We start from the raw sequence: 20,332 nt of genomic DNA on the forward strand, positions 1-20,332 counted from the left end.
GTGCACACACACACACACACACACACACACACACACACACACGCCCCTCTTCATGGCATGTGTGCTGTGCCTCACCGGCACACCCGGCGGGGGTTTCTATGGACCCGCACCCTACCTCCCAAACAGAATCCAGTGAGCCTAACTGCTTGGTGCGATGGGCGCACGGAGCTCTCCCGGGCCATCAGTTCTTCACCAACACACACAGCCACTCTCACGGCATCCTCTCCGGTTCCACGCTCAGTCACACCCAGAACTCGCGTCCAGATGCACGCCGGCTGTGAAATTACAACCTATCCGGGAGCCACTGACCTTCCCACACTCCCGACGTAGACGGAATATCAGTAGTCAGTCCTGCCGGCTCACCCAACGCGCGCGCTGATCGGCGAGGCGTCCACGGCTCTCCATCAGTACCGAGCCCCCTCCTCCTCAGCGCGGGGTTCCCTCGCAGCCCGCCCAGCCGCGTGCACCGTCACCGCGGCGCGCACACGCGCACACCGACCGGCACAAAGCTGCGCCCTGCCGCCCGTCCGCGGCCGCTCGCTCACCTGGCGGGCGCGCCCCCGGCCTGCGGAGCGCGCACACGCAGCCTCTGCTCTAGTCCGCTAGATCCCGCGCTCCCGCCCCTCGGGGCTGTTCGGAGCTGGGTCCCAGCGGCGTCCACCGCGCAGCTGCGGGAGACCGGACTAGGTTTGGGTTACAGCGGGTCCTGAGCTTTGAGCGCTCGCGTCGGTGCAGCCAGGGTATTGCCCCGGGCGGTTCCTCCTGAACAAAGGCGCAGGGCGGAGCAGGCCCTGGGGATGGGGGCGGGGGTGCCGGGGAAAAAAGGGAGAAGCCCACCTGCCCCTAAAGGTTCCTTCAGGACAGGGCGTACGACACGGGACAGAAGGTGCTGAAAGATTCCTGGGTTCCTAATGGGACTCTCCTGAAAGCGAGCTATTGGAACTTGGAAGTAGGCGACCTTCAGGGACTGCTGAAGCTGACCCCTGCCTGGGACCTGACAACCTACAGCTTTGGTTCATTCCCTCTGCAGACGCCATCCCATCTTCCACCAAACCAAAGATGCTCCTGAACTTGGAAGATGTTGAGGGAATGATGTTCCAGACATTTTCCGTAAACCCCACAACAGGCAGCCTCTAACACGCATCCATTAGTGGGAAGTTCATTCCCTGGAGGCAGCACTCAGGCAGCTTAAGCCCAAAAACATCTTTTATTTGCATGGAAATCTTCCTCAGTCCTAACCGTTGGTCACAGCTCATTCCGTTCTGGCCACGATGTTCTGCATCTAGAACATACCTCGCACTTGCTGTTTCTTTTGCAGGGATATATTCTTACACCCGTGTCCTGCGCTCCCCTCCCCTAGATAACACTCTCACCAGCACCTTCTTTGTATGGCTGTCACTTTGTGTGGTCCAAGACCTCTTTCCACATCCACATGCAAGTCACTTTTCTCGCTGCCGTGTTTTAGGCTTCCGAGCAATCCGATTGGCTTGAGAAACTATCTCCATGTTTGCATGCTGATGGTTGGTCCCTCACACTCGAGTGTGTGTCCCACCAAGGCAGAATGCTTGCCTGGACCACTCTAACCCAAGAACTCGGCCTAGAGCGCAATCACAGTGGTTAGAGCCGGAAGGAAGTGAGGAAGGCAGTGACGGGCAGGCCACAGTCTGGATCCTGAAATGCTAAAAGCGGGACATTAGAGGGTCAGCCATGGGATCCAGCGGGGGAAAGGAGCTGCCCATGAAACCAACAGACAGAGCGCCTTAGAACAAAAGGCACTTCCTTCTTTGGATCCTGACCCGAGCACTTGAACCCTGTGCTGGTCAGCAGAGACAGTTCAGGAACTCAAAGCTAACCTTGACCTGAGTTTGATGCTCAGGACACACCTGGTCTAGGGAGAGAATCGAGTCCTGAATATCATCCTCAGGCCACCTCGGGCACACCATGACATACATGCACACGATGGCACACATCACACACACACACACACACACACACACACACTACATGAATGTAATTCTAAAAAGAATAATAAGACTGAAAATAAAAACCACAACAAAAAGAGAAAGAGTGCTTACTTTGGTCAGTATCTGAAACAAGCCACTCAATCAGAGCCCTTCAGGAAGCCGCTTGCCTTGCTCAGGTGCCTGGATGCAGACAGAATTAGAGACCAGCTTTGATTTTACCTTACCCCTGTCATGCTACCCATAGGCACCCCTTTATCCTCCTGAAATACTACAAGCCATCAGTCCCAGTAAATCTTGAAACCAAGTTCAGTTCCAAACTCTAAGTGTACTGTTTTTTCCTATAAAGATGTCTTAGAGGCCTTTAATCCCAGCACCCATAAGAACATAAACCTCTTTGAGTTCAAGGCCAGCCTGGTCTACATAATGAATTCCAAGACAACATGGGTACCTAATGAGACCTTATCTCAGAGACAAAGAGAGAAGCGGCGGCTCAGTAGCTCAGAACATTGGCTGCTTTTGCAGAAGACCCAGGTTTGGTTCCCAGCACCCATGTGGCCTCCCAAATGTCTGTAACTCCAAGGGACCTGACACCTTCTTCTAGCCTCCACCAGCAAGCACCAAGTAAACAAACACATGGTGTGTGCATATGAGGTACACTCATAAAATAAAAACAAATTCTAATAATAACAGACCTCCCAGACTTACAGCGGCTTTAACTAAAAGTTGTTGACTTGAGGGTGATGTGAAAGTAAGAAGACTTTTGGTCTTTTTCCAGGCTGGAGGTCTGCCACAGATACTCTCCTGAGATGCTGGACAGCAGCCATGAGCTCCGGTTCTCGGCTACACTTCACAAGGGTAAACGACTGATTCTACATGCACAGTGCTGCCAGCATCTTTGGAAAACAGATGTTCAATAGTTACTGGACATAACCAATATGTTATTGTAAAATAACATACGCTGTAATTAATGTTTAGTAGATCGGTTGTTATGTTAAATGCACTTAATATTTTCACCTTAAAGTGAGTCTGGTGGAATACGGCCCCATAGTACACTGAGCATCTGGACATGCAAGCCAATATAAAGTTGGGGATTTTCATCCTTTTCCTGTAAAAGAGGCACTTTGAAAACTCTCTACTGGCACATCAAAATGGTCAGCATCATTAGTCTGGCACTTTGGGAGCCATTAAGCAAAATACAAATTATCAAGCACTCAGATACCAGGGCCATGGGCAAGGCTAAGTGACCAAAAGTAGGAAGCATGTGTAGTGTGGCAGAGTAATGAGCCACATCCCAGACAAACCACGAGGGGACCAGAGTCTATGGGCCACTCAGACTAGCACGCAGCTTTAACCTTAGGAATGTTTCTGGAACTTTTTTCCACACGCTGCTTTCAGATTGTGTTTTAAGCACAGGTAACTGAAACTATAGAAAGTTAAGCCTCAGGTAAGAAGGGGCTCACTTGCTAGGTTGGCACCTACACTCCGGCATCCAGGACAGCTCGGGTCCCATTGATGCCATCCTGCCTGCTGAGATGATGCCTAGGATCCTGTTGTCAGCAACGCTGTCCACATGTCAGCCACAGCCATTGGAGAAGCAGCCATGGCCATGCTGAGCAGAACGCCAGTAACAGCAGCCCATTCATCTGCCTCCTCAGCGGCTGTCCCCCTGCCCACGTTCCTGTGTCACCTGACAGGCTCTTACGGGAACTGAGAATGCTTCCCCGCAGAAACGAACATCCGCTGTCTCACACTTCACCACCCCCAATGCAATTTCTAGTCTAGAAAACTAATCAGATAAAACAATCTTTCCTGGGCAGGGTGGGTTCTTGGGGGATTCATTTGATAATGATAACCATCTGATTCTTCCCTGAGTTTCCCCAAGCCAATTTCTTTAATAACAAGTTTCTTTTGAGACTTGAATGAGGACTGATGTTCACCCTGTTAATGTGAACTTTCTCTGTGATACGTTTTCCCTCTCTGCAGAGATAGAAATCACCATCCCGGCCCCCAGCCTTTGGGTGTGTGGCGTATCCAGATCACCACCTTGCTGTGGAGATTTCGGTTCACTCCCATAGAGCATTTAAAGAACTCATAATAAGCACAAAAATAATAAACAAAAAAATATCTGGGTGTGGTGGTAATCTTTGTAATTCTGGCTCTTGGGGAAACTGAGGCAGGGAGATTGGGCATCCTAGGCTGGCCTAAACCTAGGCTACAAAATGAGATCTTGTCTCAAAACTAAAGAAAGTAATAATAGAGCTGGAGATGTAGTTCAGCTGGTAGCACGTGCCAAACCCTGGGGGGACCCCAACACTACACACATCGGACATCTTTTGAGTGTGAGTATTCAGTAAGGTTCATGGTCATCTGAGCATTGGACAGGTGGAGGTAGGAGAAGTAGAAGTTCAAGGCAATCACATGCTACTTACTGAATTTGAGGCCAGCCTGGGCTACAAAAGATCCTGTCTCAAAGAAAATAATAATAATAACAAACAATGTTTTATCACATAAATAACTGTGGTCACTGAGCTATCACATACTCCTCTTTGAGTCCCCTGAGCTGTAGAAGTCCAAGGGTGAAATCTCAAATTATTTTAGATTGTTCTGTCTTGTGGTTACCTTCCTCCTCCAAGGAGCCTGCCTGTCTTGCTCCTGTGGCCCTGAAACACATCCTTTTCTCTGACTTCAAGTGTAGAGCAGTTCCATTCACCTCAGATCACCTGGCCGAAATCCTGTCTGTCAGCTCACTGCTTAACAGTGCTGGGAAGCCTCCTTAGTCTAGCAGTTCACTACCTACTAGCTTCTCCATGAGTTCAGAGCCAATTTTATGTTCATGTATGAATCGCTTGCTAGCTATTGAGTGAACGCCTTCCTCGGGCCACTTGTGGTATTAGGATACAGAGAAGAATAAGGAGGGAAGGACCCGAGAGAGCTTACAATGAAGCAAGGGATGAATACCCAGACAGACAGACAGACAGACAGATCACCTAGACATGTCACACGGCTGTGAGAGCTTGGAAGGAAAGAAAATAAGTCACATAATGTCAGATGGCAGTTGGCAGGCAAGGGGAACTTAAAGATGGTCTGAAACTAAACTGTAGTGTGTCCTTCATGACCACACCTTGTTAGAATGACAGGTCCCCATGTCAGTCCCAGCAGACTCCTTCTTCGTAAGCAGTCACAATCACACACTTGGATTTCAGGGTAGAAGCTGATATTTTTATTTTTATGTATATGAATATTTTACGTGAATGTATGTCTGTGTACCACACGATTGCCTGCTAACCACAGATGCCAGAAGATGCATCAAATCCATTGGAGTTACCGGTGGTTGTCAGCCGTCATGTGGGCACTGAGAATTATACCTGGGTCTCTGGAAGATCAACTTCAACTTCCTCCTAAACATGGAGCAATCTCTCCAGTCCTATTTTCTACTATAGTAAAGAAGCTTTAGGGTTTTTTGAGGGGTGCTCAGCAGTCAAAAGGACAAACCTCTCCTCCAGAGGTCCTGGGTTCCATTCCCATCATCCACATGGTGGCTCACAACCATCTATAACCATAGTTTATGACCGTGGCTCCATGAGATCCAATACTCTCTTCTGGTGTACAGACATATATGGAGACAAAACCCCCATATACGTAAACTACGTAAATGAATAAATCTTAAGAAAAGTAGATTTTGTGTGTGTATATGTGTGTGTTTCATAGTGTGTGTTGTGTGTGTGTAGTGTGTGTACAGTATACATGTGTACAATGTATGTGTACATGTTCAGTGTATGTGTGTTTACCTAAGGAAAGGAGAGCTACTGCATCCTCCCAGAATTTACTGGAGTTACAGGCAGTGAGAGGCATCCAGTGTGGTAGCAGAGAACCACATTCAGGTCTCCTGAAAGAATAGTACTCATTCTTAATCACTGACTTGTTATTTTGAGACAGGGTCTCGCTGAGCTATAAGTGCATGCAGCCATGTGCATGGAGAAATCACAAGACAACCCTCAGGAGTCAGTTAGCTCCTCCCACCCAGGGAGTGGTTCTGGGGTCACACTCAGGTCATCAGCCCAGTATGACAAGTACCCACTGAACCATCCTGCCAACCCCATCCTCCCTTTTTAAAGAACCAGTCGATTTCCAAGCCTGAGAAATCTCCACTGGCATCACATTCGTGGTATCGTGAAAGGAGGGGAAATAAATACAGACCCATTTTACAGAGGAGAAAGCAGAGGCGGTGAATTAATTCCATTCACTCCGTGCATTGTTCCGGCTGATTAACTCATTCCAGTACGCTAGGAGACCTTGTCATCATGGAGGACCAAATTCCCCACTGTGGATTTATAAACCAGCTGTAGAGGCACCAGCAGGAAGCATGAACCCGTATGGAGAAAGAGGAGAGGGCTGGATGTGGTAGCACATGCCTTTAATTCAGAACTTGGGAGACAAAAGCAAGCAGATCTCTGTATGTTCAAGGCCAGCCTAATCTCCATAGCAAGTTACAGGCCAGTCAGGGCTACACAGTGAGGCTGTGGATGGGGAGAGGGGACAAGCAGACATTTCCTTTACCTGGAAGGGGATGCGAGGTCAGCTCGGCTGAGGATTCTGTGCTGTTGAGGGCTGTAGAGCCACTGGAAGGCTGTCAGAGTTCTCTCTTCTATTCGGAACTGCCCTTCCTGTACGTACCTGTGGGAAACACTGGCAGGTTAGGAGCAGGATCTGCTAAGCTTGCTTCTTTAGACAAGAGATACCTACACCCACATAACCCTGCTCATTGGCCAGAAAAGCCCCATCTGCTCAGGCCACAGTAAATGGCTCTGCTGAGGAAGTCTCAACTCAATTAGTAGAACATCTTCCTAGTAGTTGGCTGCTTGGAGTGAAGAGTCACTTGGAAGTGATGAGGTTCCTGTCACTAGAAGTATATAACCAGATATCAAGCAACAGAAAAAACTGTCTATCCTGTAGTCCCATAGGGCTAAGGATGAGTGTGTGTGTGTGTGTGTGTGTGTGTGTGTGTGTGTGTGTGTGTGTGTGTGTGGTGTGTGTATGTGGTGTGTGTGGTGTGTGTATGTGTGGGGGTGTGTGTGATGTATGTGTGTATGTGTGTGTATGTGTGTGTGGTGTGTGTGTGTATGTGTGTGTGGTGTGTGTCCATGCACACATCTGTACATGTGTGTGCACAGACCCACACATACTCATGTGGAGACCAATGTTAACTATCACTCTCCACCTTATATCTGAAACAGGGCATCTTACTGGACCTGGAGCTCTCCAATGGGCTAGACTGGGTGACCAAAGAGCCCACCACCACCACTCGTCCTAGGGATCCACCTGTTTCCACATCCTCCAGCTCTGGGGTTACAGGGGCACTGGGGATCCAAACCCTGGAAATGCTCCTGCAGCAAGCACTTTGCCCACTGAGCCATCTTCCTAGTCTAACATTTGGACTTCCTGCTCTCACATGGGACAGCCTGCCTAGAGTGTGACCCAGGAACCAGTGTCAAAGATCTGCCACACCCTTCCAGTACCCTCGCAGGGTCCCACCTAGCCCACTGGAAAGATGGAAGAAGCTAGGATCAGCAAAGTGAACACAGAGGGAGGACGTCTTTCTCCTACTCCATCCAACCCTTCCTTGTAGAACCATGTATCCATTCATTAACACAGCATATACTGACTGCTTTACAACCTTTCTTTTTTTTTTTTTTAATTTATTTATTTTATGTATGTGAGCATACTGTTGCTGTTTGCAGACACACCAGAAGAGGGCATTAGATCCCGTTACAGATGGTTGTGAGCCACCATGTGGTTGCTGGGATTTGAACTCAGGACCTCTGGAAGAACAGCCAGTGCTCTTAACCACTGAGCCATTTCTCCAGCCACTTTACATCCTTTCTAATGCCACACCCTTTACTACAGTTCCTCATGTTGTGGTGACCCCAGCTGTAAAATTACTTAGTTAATACTTCGTAACTGTAATTTTGCTACTGTTATATGCAGATTGCCTTAGGTGACTCCTGTGAAAGGGTCATTTGACACACACACACACCCAAGGAGCTGTGACCCACAGGTTAAGAACCAGTGCTTTAGAGGATGAAGAAGCAAGCCAAGTCCCTCTCCCTCCAGGGCTTTCGGGCCTGTGAATAAGTATCCAAAAATCACAGCAAAAAAAAAAAAAAAAAAAAAAAATCATGATCCAAACATAGTACCGCTCCCCTGTAATCCCAGCACTTGGGAGGCAGGGGCAGGAGGACCATCACAAGTTCAAGGACAGCCTCATCTACACATTGAGATTCAGGACTATAGCCAAGGCTATATAGTGTGACCCTGTCTCAAGATGCCAAAAATGTCAATTCAGCAATCATTCTGCGTTACTACAGCATTCTGCTATACTGCCATGAGAGAGCCAATTATCACCAGCCCTCTGAAAAAGCTTGTTTAATTCTAAATGCATTTCCCCATTAACTAGGGGTACTCCTCTGGAGACTTCATCTACAGATAAGTGCAGACCAGGAGAGTTGTCGGATGTTAATATAGCAAAAGACTGGTGCTAGAGAGATGGCTCAGAAGCTAAGAGCACTTGTTGCTCTTTCAGAGGGTCCAGGCAGGTTTCCCAGCACCTATATGGCAGCTCACAGCTATCAGTTAACTCCAATCACAGAGAGTACAGAGCCATCTTCTGGCCTCTACAAGTACTGCATGCACATGATGCAGGCAAAATATGCATACACATAAAATAAAAATAAATAAAATAAATCTTCATTTTAAGAACACCAAAAGACTGAGGACTGAATCTACTCACCCATTGCCAGTAGAAACTTGTTAAATAAATTATGGTGTGTCTGTATAGTAAAGCCATGTGAAGCTGTTTTAAAAATTTTTTTTTAAATGAGGGTGTTTGTGTTTGCTATCAAACCATTTCCAAGATTCATTGCTAGGAGTGAGGGAGTCACGTGCGGAGCATTAGGGGTAACTGCCGTTAAAAGAGAACTGCTTATCTTAAATATACAAACTCTGAAGACATAGAATGTAATAAAAGTTATTTCCTGGAGTGGGTGTGGACTAGGGTGGGTGAGGTCATGGGAAAGTGATCCTATATCAATTACATCTCAGAAGGGAGAGCTATTCCCTATCCTTAAAAAGTGTGTGCATGTGTGTATATGTGTGTGTGTGCATGTGTGTGCATGTGTGTATGTGTGTGCCCATGTGTGTGTGTGTGCACGTGTGTATGTGCACATGTGTGTGTTTATAACTGGGCAAAGTGCTGTGGGGTAAACACTGTGCAGCTGCTATATTACTCAGCAGACCCCAGACCATCTGCTCCTGGAAGGAATTTTCTAGGGACATCTTGGGGTGCAGGTAGAATTGCCCTGTTCTGCCCAGGGCACATGTGGCCTCGGTGAAATGTATAGACTTCCCACAGTCTGCAGAATTGTGGCACTATGTCTGGCAAAGGTCTCTTCCTGGTTGGCAAATGGCCTCTTTCCCATCACGTGGCAGAGAGACAGTCCCATCCCCAATGCTTCTCTCAGTGACAGTGTCCCAGGCCATCAAGTTAGCTTACTAGGTGAAGGAGCTTGCTGCACAAACCTGAAACCTGAGTTCCATCGCTGGAACCCATGTAAACTCATTGGGAGAAGACCAACTCTGCAAAGTTGTCCCTGGACCTACAACACATGTGCCATTGGCATGTGCGGGTGCGTGCAAGCATCCACATGTGCATGTCCTGGAGTGTGCTCAAGCTCGTGTGTGCGCACGCACACAAATACATTTTTTTAAGATTTTGTTTATTTTATTTATGTGAGTGTACTGTTGCTGTCTTCAGACACACCAGAAGAGGGCATCAGATCCCATTACAGATGGTTAGAAAACCACCATATGGTTTCTGGGAATTGAACTCAGGATCTCTGGAAGAGCAGCCAGTGCTCTTAACTGCTGAGCCATCTCTCCAACTCACAAATACATCTTTGTTAAGTTAAAAAAAAAAAAAAACTGAGCATGGCATTGCATGCTTTTAATCCCAACATCAGAAGGCAGATGGCAAGTAGATCTCTGGTTAAGGCCAATCTAATCTAGAGTAAGTCCCAGGGCTACACAAAGAAACCATGTCTTCAAAATCAGAAAACAACAACAAAGACAGGCTCTCATATATCCCAGGCTGGCCTTAAACTCACTAAGTATCTGAGGAAGATTTTAAACCTCCACTTCCCAAATACTAGAATTACGGGTATGAGCCACCACAGATGGTTTTCCAAGGTGTTGGGGACTGAACCCAGGGCTTCATGCGTGCTAAGCAAGCACTGTATCAACTGAGTCATATCCCAGCTTCATGTCTCTCCTTATAAGGACATTAATCCCATTCATAAGGGCTTCAGTTAGTCCCCTCCCACAGCACCCACCCACCTGCTATCTCCATCACTCTGGGCAGATGGGATTTTTAACCTATGAATCTGGGGGGGGGGGGGAGTGTAGATTGTCCTGAAGATGTTTTTATTTTAATATTAATTCCACTTCCCCAAGAAGAGCTGCCCAGTCACGTACTCATGAGGTGACATCATCTGAACCTTCTCATTTTTGCCAAAATAAAGGAAAGCCAGTGACTGGGCAGGGTGAGGGAGGTGGAGAGAGGAGAGGTCTGAGAGGTCAGAGGACAGAGGGTGAAGGTCATGGCAACATGGAGGTTCCCAAGGACCAGCTGGACCCAGGTGGGATTGATTGGCGTTAAATAGCTATGAACATCAAGGATTTTATAGGTCTAATATCTCATATAGAAGAGCAGTTTGTATCTTTGTCTAGTTGATGTTATCTTGTTGTGTAGAGGGTTTGTGGATTGAGAGTTGAATATATAAACCTGTACGAAAAGCTATCGGGCTGTAGAGTTGTATTTATGTGGGATTTGGGGGTAGAGAAACACCCCAGGACAGAGGCAGAGAACAGAAAACTGCCAGGGAAGGGAGTTGCGTGGACAAGTTGGGCCGTGGTCTTGGCTCCAACTGGGCGCCAGAGTTGCGTGTTGCTCTGTATCAGGGTTGGGCCTGAGGAGTGAGACCTCAGGGCCGATAAAGAGATAAACCTTTTTTTATTTTTTAATATTTACTGCAACGGGAGCACACAGTCTGTGGCAAGGACTTGCCAGGAGAGAAGACAGAGTAGTGGTATAAGAGCCTCAGCAGAGAGATCTGCTGGGACAAAGCTAGAGACAGAGTGAGGTGCCTTTGAGGCTCTGGAAGCCAATGAAGGACTGTCATCACTCCTGTGTCCCCCCAGATGGAGCTTCTGGCCCTACATTGTCTTCTCCATCACACAGTGGGCTTTCTGGAGGGAGGTCTTAGCTGATGGGTGGAAATGGCAGGCTCAAAGAGCACCAGGACCGTGTCTCAGATAGGACAGTGCTAAGGAGGTAAGGTAGCAAGACCTGTTGCTGGGGTAGGCCTGGGCAGGATTCGTGGGCAAGACAGGCTCCTGGTTGCAGCAGGTTGGCTGTGGTGCTGTTTGCTCCAGATGAGAGTAGCCTTGGGAAAGAAACTCATGGCTTCTGCTTGGAGCGTAAACTTTACTGTATGTGACCTTCTTCCTGCCCCAAGATGATTCCCCTCTACCTTGCCTTAAATGCTGCCTCCTCCTGCAAGGCCACACTGAATTACCCATCCTATTTTAACACCAATTCTCTGCCTTCCCCCATCCTTAGACTCCTTAAATTGGCCCAGAGTGACAAGCTTCTGCCACGTCCCTGGAGAAAACAATCATACCAATAGACAGTAAAGGAAACAGTGGCTGGGAAGTATGGGAAGCCCTGCATGGGGAGCACTGTATGGGGAGCATCACATGGGAAGAACTGTATGGGGAGTACCATATAGGAAGCACTGTATAGGGGGAACACTGTATAGGGAGAACTGTATGGAGGAGTACTCTATGGGGGAGCACTGTATAGGGGGAGCACTGTATAGGGAGCACTATTTGGGGAGTACTGTGTGGGAAGTACCATATGGGGAGCACTGTATTGGGGAGCACTCTATAGGGAGAACTATATGGAGGAGCACTGTATGGGGGAGCACTCTATAGGGAGCACTGTATGGAGGAGCACTGTATGGGGGAGCACTGTATAGGGGGAGCACTGTATAGGAGGAGCACTGTATAGGGGGAACACTGTATAGGGAGCATTGTATGGAGAACCCTGCAAGAGGATCACTGTCTGGAGGAGCACTATGATGATTTTGGTGCCATTGGAGAATGAACCATATGACAATATATGTTTTCAAAAAGTAAGTAATCTACTTTTAATATAAGACCTCTTCTGGCCATAATGTTCTAGGTGATAGAGCCCAGAAGCATCCCAAGAGGCTATCTGTCTGGCTAACGGCTATGTCATAGATGAGGGTGTAGGGCCCAGCACAGGCACAAGACCACTCCCCAGTTTCAGGCCACATGTCAAGCTATTCTTGATCCCACTGGGCATCTATAGGCCTCAGGCTGAGAAGGGTCACTTGGCAGCCATCCTCCATTATACCCCTCTACTTACACATCACTTCCCCTTCCTTGTGCCCGTCCTCTAGATGCATGGCTGGAAGGGACTGCCCTCCACTCAGCAAACAGCTTTGAGGAACCTCAACTTGGTTCCAGCTGTGAGTGAGAAATTTTCCTTGTGAGTGCCGAATTTCTCATGCTTACTGAGTGTGCACCAGTCATATAGATTTTCAGGGATCATTGTGAGGTTGTGGGGTGCATTTAGGGGCTGTTTATTATGGTTTTAGTCGGCTGGTTCTCGAAACAGGTTTCTTTCTGTAACCTTGGCTGTCCTAGAACTAGCTGGACCGAATTCACAGAGATCCTCCTGCCTCTGACTCCTGAGTGCTGGGACTAAAGACGTACACCACCACCACCAGTCTTTTTCATTTTGTTTTGTTTTTTTCTTTTGAGACAGAGTCTCATATGAGCCAAGCTGACCTTGTGGCCCAGGCAAGCATTGAAGATTTTATTCTCTGCCTTCTTCCTTAAAATGCCCTGGGATTTCGGGCCGGATTCACAACCTCTCGTTTCTGTACCGGTCTTTCCTCTTGCTGTATGCTGCATTCATACACAAGAACCTGGACCTTGATTCCTGTGTTTGAGTCATTTGATTTCTCAAACATACCCTGCCTCTCCTCATCTGGGAGTGCCTCTAGCTGAACTACCCTCCCTCCATGTTTGCCTCTGAATCCGTGCCCAGTCTCCCAGCCAGGGTCTAAGTAAAAACTAAGATTCTGGGAGGTGTCACGTAACCTGGCTCACAGTGTCGTGATGGCTCAGCCTGCCCAAGATTGAATTATTTACAACATGCCTCTCAGTCTCCCCACTGGAGTGTGATCCAGCTCTGGAATCCTACGTGTCTCCCCACCCCCCACAGCCTCTGATAGTCAAGCCAGCCTGCTGTAAAAATCACAGTAACAAAGGTTGTTGGCTCATCACTGCCTTGAGAATGCTCTGCTACAGATGAGCTTCATTAATGAATTCAGTTTACTAACTTAGGAAATGTGTTTGCCAAACTGGATCCCATGAAATATTAAAAAAAAAATCAACCATCCACAAATATCCTCCTGTATATCTGAAATTCCACTGAATAGTCCTTGCAAGGAAAGAGCTACTGTCCAGGGTTTTGGTTTAATTTTGGTTTGGTTTGGGGTATCTGTGTGTGTGTGTGTGTGTGTGTGAGAGAGAGAGAGAGAGAGAGAGAGAGAGAGAGAGAGAGAGAGAGAGACAGAGAGAGAGACAGAGACAGAGAGAGAGACAGAGAGAGAGAGAGCGATTAAAATTAGACTTTGTGCATAATAGGTGCTGTCTTCTGCTGCAACTAGGCTTTGCCAATAGCCTCTCATAGGCTCTCTTCATGGTGCCAAACCTCAACTTCTTTGCATGACCCCTTCAGTCCTGGGCCATCAACTGCAACTGAGGCTGCACCTTCACCAATGGCTTTCCATGGCTCTCACAGTGCCAAGGCTCAGCTGCTCTCCATGACCCCTTCATGCCTTTAAAACCAGTACCACCTGGTGACTCTAACACACTATCAAGTCCAGCCACATCACAGGGTACAACCTTGGCTATCTCTGGAACAGCCTCTTTGTGCTCTCAGATAACAGTTCCTAGAAGATTTTGCCTCAATGATGCTGGTCTCTTCTTAATCACCACTAATGTCTTAGCTCCAGCTGACCAGCATCAATAGTCCCAGTAATGCAAAGGTTTTGCTTTAGTAGTTCCGGTATCTTGTTAATCACAGCTGATTCTTCAGTTCCAGCTAACCAAAGACACAGAATCTTCACAATCAAAACAGTAACAGCCCTGATAAGAGTCTTTAATCTTTCCTCTGAAATTTCACAAGCCAGGCCTCCATCTTTTGCACTGTTCTCGACATTATCTTCCAATCTCCTACAGAATATCCCACAGAGCTCTTAATATCCCAATGGCTCTTCTAGCTCAAAGTTCCAAAATCCTTCTACAGTCCTCCCCCAAACATGGTCAGATTGTCACAGAAATACCCCACTATGCTGGTACCAATTTGTTTTAGTTGGGGTTTCTATTCCTGCACAAAACATCATGACCAAGAAGCAAGTTGAAGAGGAAAGGGTTTATTCAGCTTACACTTCCATATTGCTGTTAACACCAAAGGAAGTCAGGACTGGAACTCAAGCAGGTCAGGAAGCAGAAGCTGATGCAGAGGCCATGGGGGGATGTCACTTACTGGCTTGCTTCCCCTGGCTTACTCAGCCTGCTTTCCTATAAAACCCAGGTCTACCAGCCCAGGGATGGCACCACCCTTACAGCTGGAGCTCATGGAGGCATTTCCTCAACTGAGGCTCCTCTCTCTTTGATAGCTCCAGCTTGTGTCAAGTTGACACAAAACCAGCCAGTACAGACAGATGCTAGATAGATAGATAGATAGATAGATAGATAGATAGATAGATAGATAGATAGCTTTAAAAAAAATAAATGGCTGGGTATTGGTAAAGGTACTAGCCTTTAATCCCAACACTCTGGAGGCAGAGGCAGGCAGATCTCTGTGAGTTGGAGACCAGCCTGGTCTACAGAGCTAGTCCAGGACAGCAGGGCTACACAAAAAAATACTGTCTCGAAAAACAATAAATAGATAGACGGATAGGTTAATAAAAATAAACAACAGGCCAGTAAGAGGACTCAGTGAGTAAAGGTTCTTGCTGCCATGGCTGACAACTTCAGTACCCACATGGTGGAAAGACAGAGCAGACTGCTAACAAGTAGCACACATGCACCCTCCTCACAAATTAACTAAATTAAATTAATTAATCAATTTAAAACCTTTTAGTAAGAATTAGCGTCTTTAGCCCTGGAAGAACTGATACTATAGTCTGAACATGTCTCCCTAAATTCCTATGTTGAACCCTAACCTCGGGGGCTTGATGTCAGAAGGTAGAACCTGACAGAAGTTAGACAGTCTAGAGGGCTGAGCCCTCATGAATGGGGTTACTGGCCCTTGAAAGAGACCCTAAAGGGCTGGCTGTCCCATTACCACAAGAAAACAGGACAAGAGGATTCTATCTATCAGGAAGTGGACCTTCACCAGATACTAAATCTGATGTCCTTGAGCACCTTGGTCTGCAGGTCTGTGAGAAATGTCTCCTGTGTATAAACTTCCAACCCATGGTGTTTTATTACAGCAGCCTGAACTAACTAAGGCACCTGATGTAGCTAGTGACATTTGGATGGGTATGCAAGTGACCCCTAGAAGGGGTCAAGAAGACATCATACGCCTTTAAAATAGCTGAGGAAACCATGACTCCCCCACATCAAAAGTAACCGGGTCCAGATCACAGATCCCTCGTGACAGGTCAGGATTCTAACTCCCAGGACCGTACTCTTTCCGGAATGCTTTCGACAAGTGCTGAGCAAGCCTCGGCCAAGAGGCTTTCAACAAAAGTAGCAGTGACCAGGGATTCCAGCAATTGTAAGATGTACTTTGTGAAGTCAAAACTGCATGCAATGCAGTCTCCCAAAAGCTCCTCTAAGGAGTAAGGAAAAGGAGATGCAGAGCCAGGAGGGCAGTCCCTGGACAAGCCATCACTCCCAGGAAAGCTCAGGAAAATAAATCAAGGTATTTTTGGTCTGGGGGTGGTTTGGTTGGTTGATTGGTTTGCCTTATCCACTTTGGATTCAAGGTTCTGTTTTGTTTTGTTTTCTCTTATAAATGATATAATTAGAACTTGGGCCTGAGGGTGGGTCAGCAGGCAAATGCTCTAGCCATACAATCTAACATCCGGAATTCAATCACTGGGACCCATGTAAAAATCTGTTTCTCCTATGGTGGGAAGGAAGAACATGACAACCAGATGGCAACTCGTGGGCCAGCCTGGAGAACTTAGCACAGTGTGGCCACAGAAACACATGAGGCTTGGCCCCCAACAAGGCTAAAGATGAGGACAGACTCCTGGAGTTGTCCTCTGACCTCCATAGGAGCATTGTTCTTAAGGTCAACGTTCAGTTAAAAGGGCCCTTGTTGGGCTGTGCATGGTAAGAGACACCTTTAATCTCAGCACTAGGGAGGCAGAGGCAGGCAGGTCCCTGTGAGTTCAAGACCAGCTTGGTCTCCAAGACAGACAGAACTACAGAGAGAAACCCTGTCTTGAGAGAGAGAAAGAGAGAGAGAGAGAGGGAGAGAGGGAGGGAGGGAGGGAGGGAGGGAGGGAGGGAGGGAGAGAAAAAAAGAGAGGAAAGAGAAGAAAGATTCTTGTTACTCACAACCACGTTGCAGGGTGCTCTACAGAACATGCTTAGATTCTGCTGACATGAACCCCAGCACTACACACAAAAACGCCAATACTCAAGAACATTCAGTGACTCCCATTGTTCAAGTGAGATATGAACTCTGGCTGGGCATCAAGCCCGACTGCTGCTTGCCCCCTCCTCTGTCTGAAGCCAGCTCTATGCACTCCGCATCCCACAGTGATACCAGCAACAATGCTCACTCAAAGCGTCTCATGCTTTCCAGCATGTGTCTCCTTCCACCCTACCCCTGCCTGAAAATTCTGTCCGCCATCTAGATGGTTTATAGATTCACTTGTTTATTTGTTCTAGACAGGTTCTCACTATGTAGTCCCAGATAGCCTGGAACCTGCTGTGTAGACCAGGCTGGCCTCAAACTCCTGGGAATCTGCCTGCCTCTGCCTCCCAAGTGCTGGGATTAAATGCATGAGTCACCGTTACCAGGTCAAATAGTGAGATACATGCTTGTCCAAGTACTTATGCATCATATTCTGGTATCCGCATACAAAAGCTGAAGATACACTTCTCATACACCACACACAAACTTTCTCTCTCTCTCTCTCTCTCTCTCTCTCTCTCTCTCTCTCTCTCTCTCTCTCTCTCTCCCCTGTCTCCGTCTCTCTTTCTTTCTTTTTTCCAGTTTTCCAAAACAGGGTTTCTCTGTGTAACCCTGACTGTCCTGGAACTCACTCTGTAAACCAAGCTGGCCTCAAACTCTTAGATCCATGTGTTGCTGCCTCCTCCTGACTGCTGGGATTAAATACATGTGCCATCGCACCCAGCCCACACAAGCACAAAATTTAATTTAAGAAGACCACAGCTTTAAATGCAAGGGCTAGCATTGTAAAACCCTCAAGAGTTTTTACAAAGCTGGAGAGATGAGTGGTTAAGAGCACTGACTGCTTTTCCAGAGGTTCTGAGTTCAATACCCAGCAACCACATGGTGGCTCACAACCATCTGTAATAAGATATGATGCCCTCTTCTGGTGTGTCTGAAGACAGGTATAGTGTACTTATGTATAATAAATAAATAACTCTTTTTTAAAAATTAAAATAAAACCCTTAAGAAATAAACATGAAGCTTCATGACCTTGAGGTAAGTATGGTGGAATTCACCAATAATCCCAGAGCAGGGGAAATAAAAATCAGGAAAATATGGAGTTCAAGAAACTTTGCCTCTGCACTAGAGAGATGGCTCATCAGTTTAGAGCACTGTTGCTCTCACAGAACCCAGATGCAATTCCCAGCATTACTAAGGTGACTCACAATCAAATGTAACTCTGGCTCTCTGGAACCTGACTCCCACCTCTGACTAGGTACACACACAGTGCAAATATGTGAGCAAGGCATTCATATAAATAAAATTTTAAAGAATTTAAAGGAGTTCTGTCTCAAAACAAGGATTGTGGAGGCAGAGAAAGGTGGACCTCTGTGGATCCAAGGCCAGCTAGGTCTACATAGTAAGTTTCAGGACAGCCAGGCTTACATAGTGAGACCCTTTCTCAAAACACACACACACACACACACACACACACACACACACGCCCCTTTATTTTTTATTAATGACAGTAAAAGCTGAAGAAAATTAATAAACTGGGCATCATCAAAATCTAAAGCCTTCAGGGCTAGAGAGAGGTCCTAAGTTCAGTTCCCAGCGCCCAAGATGACTCAGAGAATATGAGTTCTCGATGCCCTCTTCTGGCATGCAGGGGTACATACGGATACAACACTCAGACACTAAATAAATAAACAAATAAAATAATCTCTGCTTACACACCAGTGTGAGGACCTGAGTTCAGATCCTGAGAACCCATGTAAAAAGCAGAGCTGGGGAGGCTGAGACAGAGGATCTCTGGGGCTGGCTGGATAACCAGTATAGCCAATGGTTGAGCTCCAGTTTTCATGAGAGATGCTGTCAAAAAATATGGGGAAGTGATTGAGGCAGACACTCAATATTGGCGTGTGTGTGTGTGTGTGTGTGTGTGTGTGTGTGTGTGTGTGTGTCTATTTGTGCTTTGTACTACAAGAAATTTGTAAGCATGTACTGCAAAATAGCAACCTCAGAACTGGTGTGTGTGTGTGTGTGTGTGTGTGTGTGTGTGTCTGTCTGTCTGTCTGTCTGTCTGTCTGTGTGTCTGTGTAAGAGATGCGCGTGCAGATAGTCAAGGAGGTCAAAAGAGGGCGCCAGATCCCCCGGAGCTGGAATTACAAATTGTTTTGAGCCTTCTCAGTCCTTCTCTTGACAATGAATTTGAGGTGGTAGAATAGTCCAAAAACCAAACTAACAAATTTGAGTAAAGCACTTGAGCAAGACCTAGGTCCCACCCTCACTTGAACGCGTGCTTACTGTGTGGCCTTGAAGGTGTGCTCCTGTCGTCCTCCGAGTCTTAGTGAATACAGTCAATGCAGTACCCGAGTTCTGATTACTGCAGAGCCACGGGAAGAGTTCTGGATGTTGTTGTCATTGATTCTAACATTTAGAAGGATTCCCGCCAAACCTTGGCAGTTCTGAGCATTCCGACACAAGAATACAAGAGACGTGGTTCCCAGGGCCACCAGGTTCCAGTGGCAGTGAAGGGGCTACAGTGCCTAAGAAAACCCTCTCAGCCTGCACTCTGGTAACCTGATACTTGACGGACTGATTTCCTGGTTGAGAACTGTGGTGGGGGAAGGGGTAAGCGCCAGATCGACACTTGAATCCCTTCCTATTCCCATACTTCCTAGGCCTACTCCTCTGAACCTGGGTCCCAAAGGGCTCTCCCCTTTGAACCTTGTAGAGGTGAGCTGGGTCATCTCTGTGAAGAGAAGGTGGGCCATGGCTGGTGTCTTCTTGGGGACTCAAGTTCTAGACTCTACCTCGGGCAGCAAGACTGGAGGTAAGCATGAACCCCCACCATTCAAATGGGAAAGCCTGACGCGGGGTGAAAGGCGAGGGAACCCCACCCGTGTGCCTGTGGAAGGGACCAAGGCCCTTCTAAAGCTCGGAGTAACCGTCAGGGACTGACTTTCCTTTGGATCTTGAAGTCCTCCTACGGCGACCCTGCAAACCTGAGCCAGGTCCCCGCTGCCATCCCTGAGCATCCAGACTCTGGGATGCCGGGGAACATTCGTTCTGGGGCCCCGACTCTTAGAGCACCTGGGATGCTGCCTGGGGACGCCAAGTGGCTTTGAGCTAGCAGCTCAGCGGCTCTGTTAACCCGGTCCTATGCCGGGAAGAAACTTTGGGCCGTTGTCCCCGCTCCCGGGCCTCGCGGAACCCACTCACCAGCGCACCAGCTGCCAGCGGTTCTCCCCCGGCGCCCGGCGGCCCGCCATGCCTTGTCCGGCCGCTCCCTGCGCTGCGGAGACGGCTCCAGCTGCAGTAGGACCAGTGCCCAGCGCGCTGGCTGCCGCCGGGACACCGCGGAACCTGGTGGCACTCATCCCCCGGGAGGCCGGGCGCCCCACCCTCATCCGATCCGCCCGGTCACCGCGCATCCCTGCCGCAGCCTGCGGTCCGCCCTGTCTTAGCCTCTTCCCAGGCCCGTGGGCTTACCCTGCCGCATATCTGGGTTTCTTTGGAGCATCGAACCGTGAGTTAGGTTCTGAGAGTCCCTTAGCACCGCAGTGCTTTGCCC

The 20,332-nt window shown here is 47.9% G+C and overlaps 1 protein-coding gene across 1 annotated transcript in view; it reads right to left on the bottom strand.

Moving 5' to 3' along the window:
- Positions 1-20,030, bottom strand: part of RAP1GAP2 (RAP1 GTPase activating protein 2) — a gene marked incomplete at both ends in the record, with an annotated part of 213,508 nt that extends 193,478 nt beyond the window's left edge. Inside the window, 2 exon segments of the mRNA XM_080923050.1 lie at positions 6,522-6,638; positions 19,981-20,030. Coding sequence (XP_080779176.1) covers positions 6,522-6,638; positions 19,981-20,030 — 167 coding nt within the window.
- Positions 20,031-20,332: the final 302 nt, after the last annotated feature.

The sequence above is a fragment of the Micromys minutus genome, assembly GCF_963924665.1.
Source record: "Micromys minutus genome assembly, chromosome: 10".
NCBI lineage: Eukaryota > Metazoa > Chordata > Mammalia > Rodentia > Muridae > Micromys > Micromys minutus.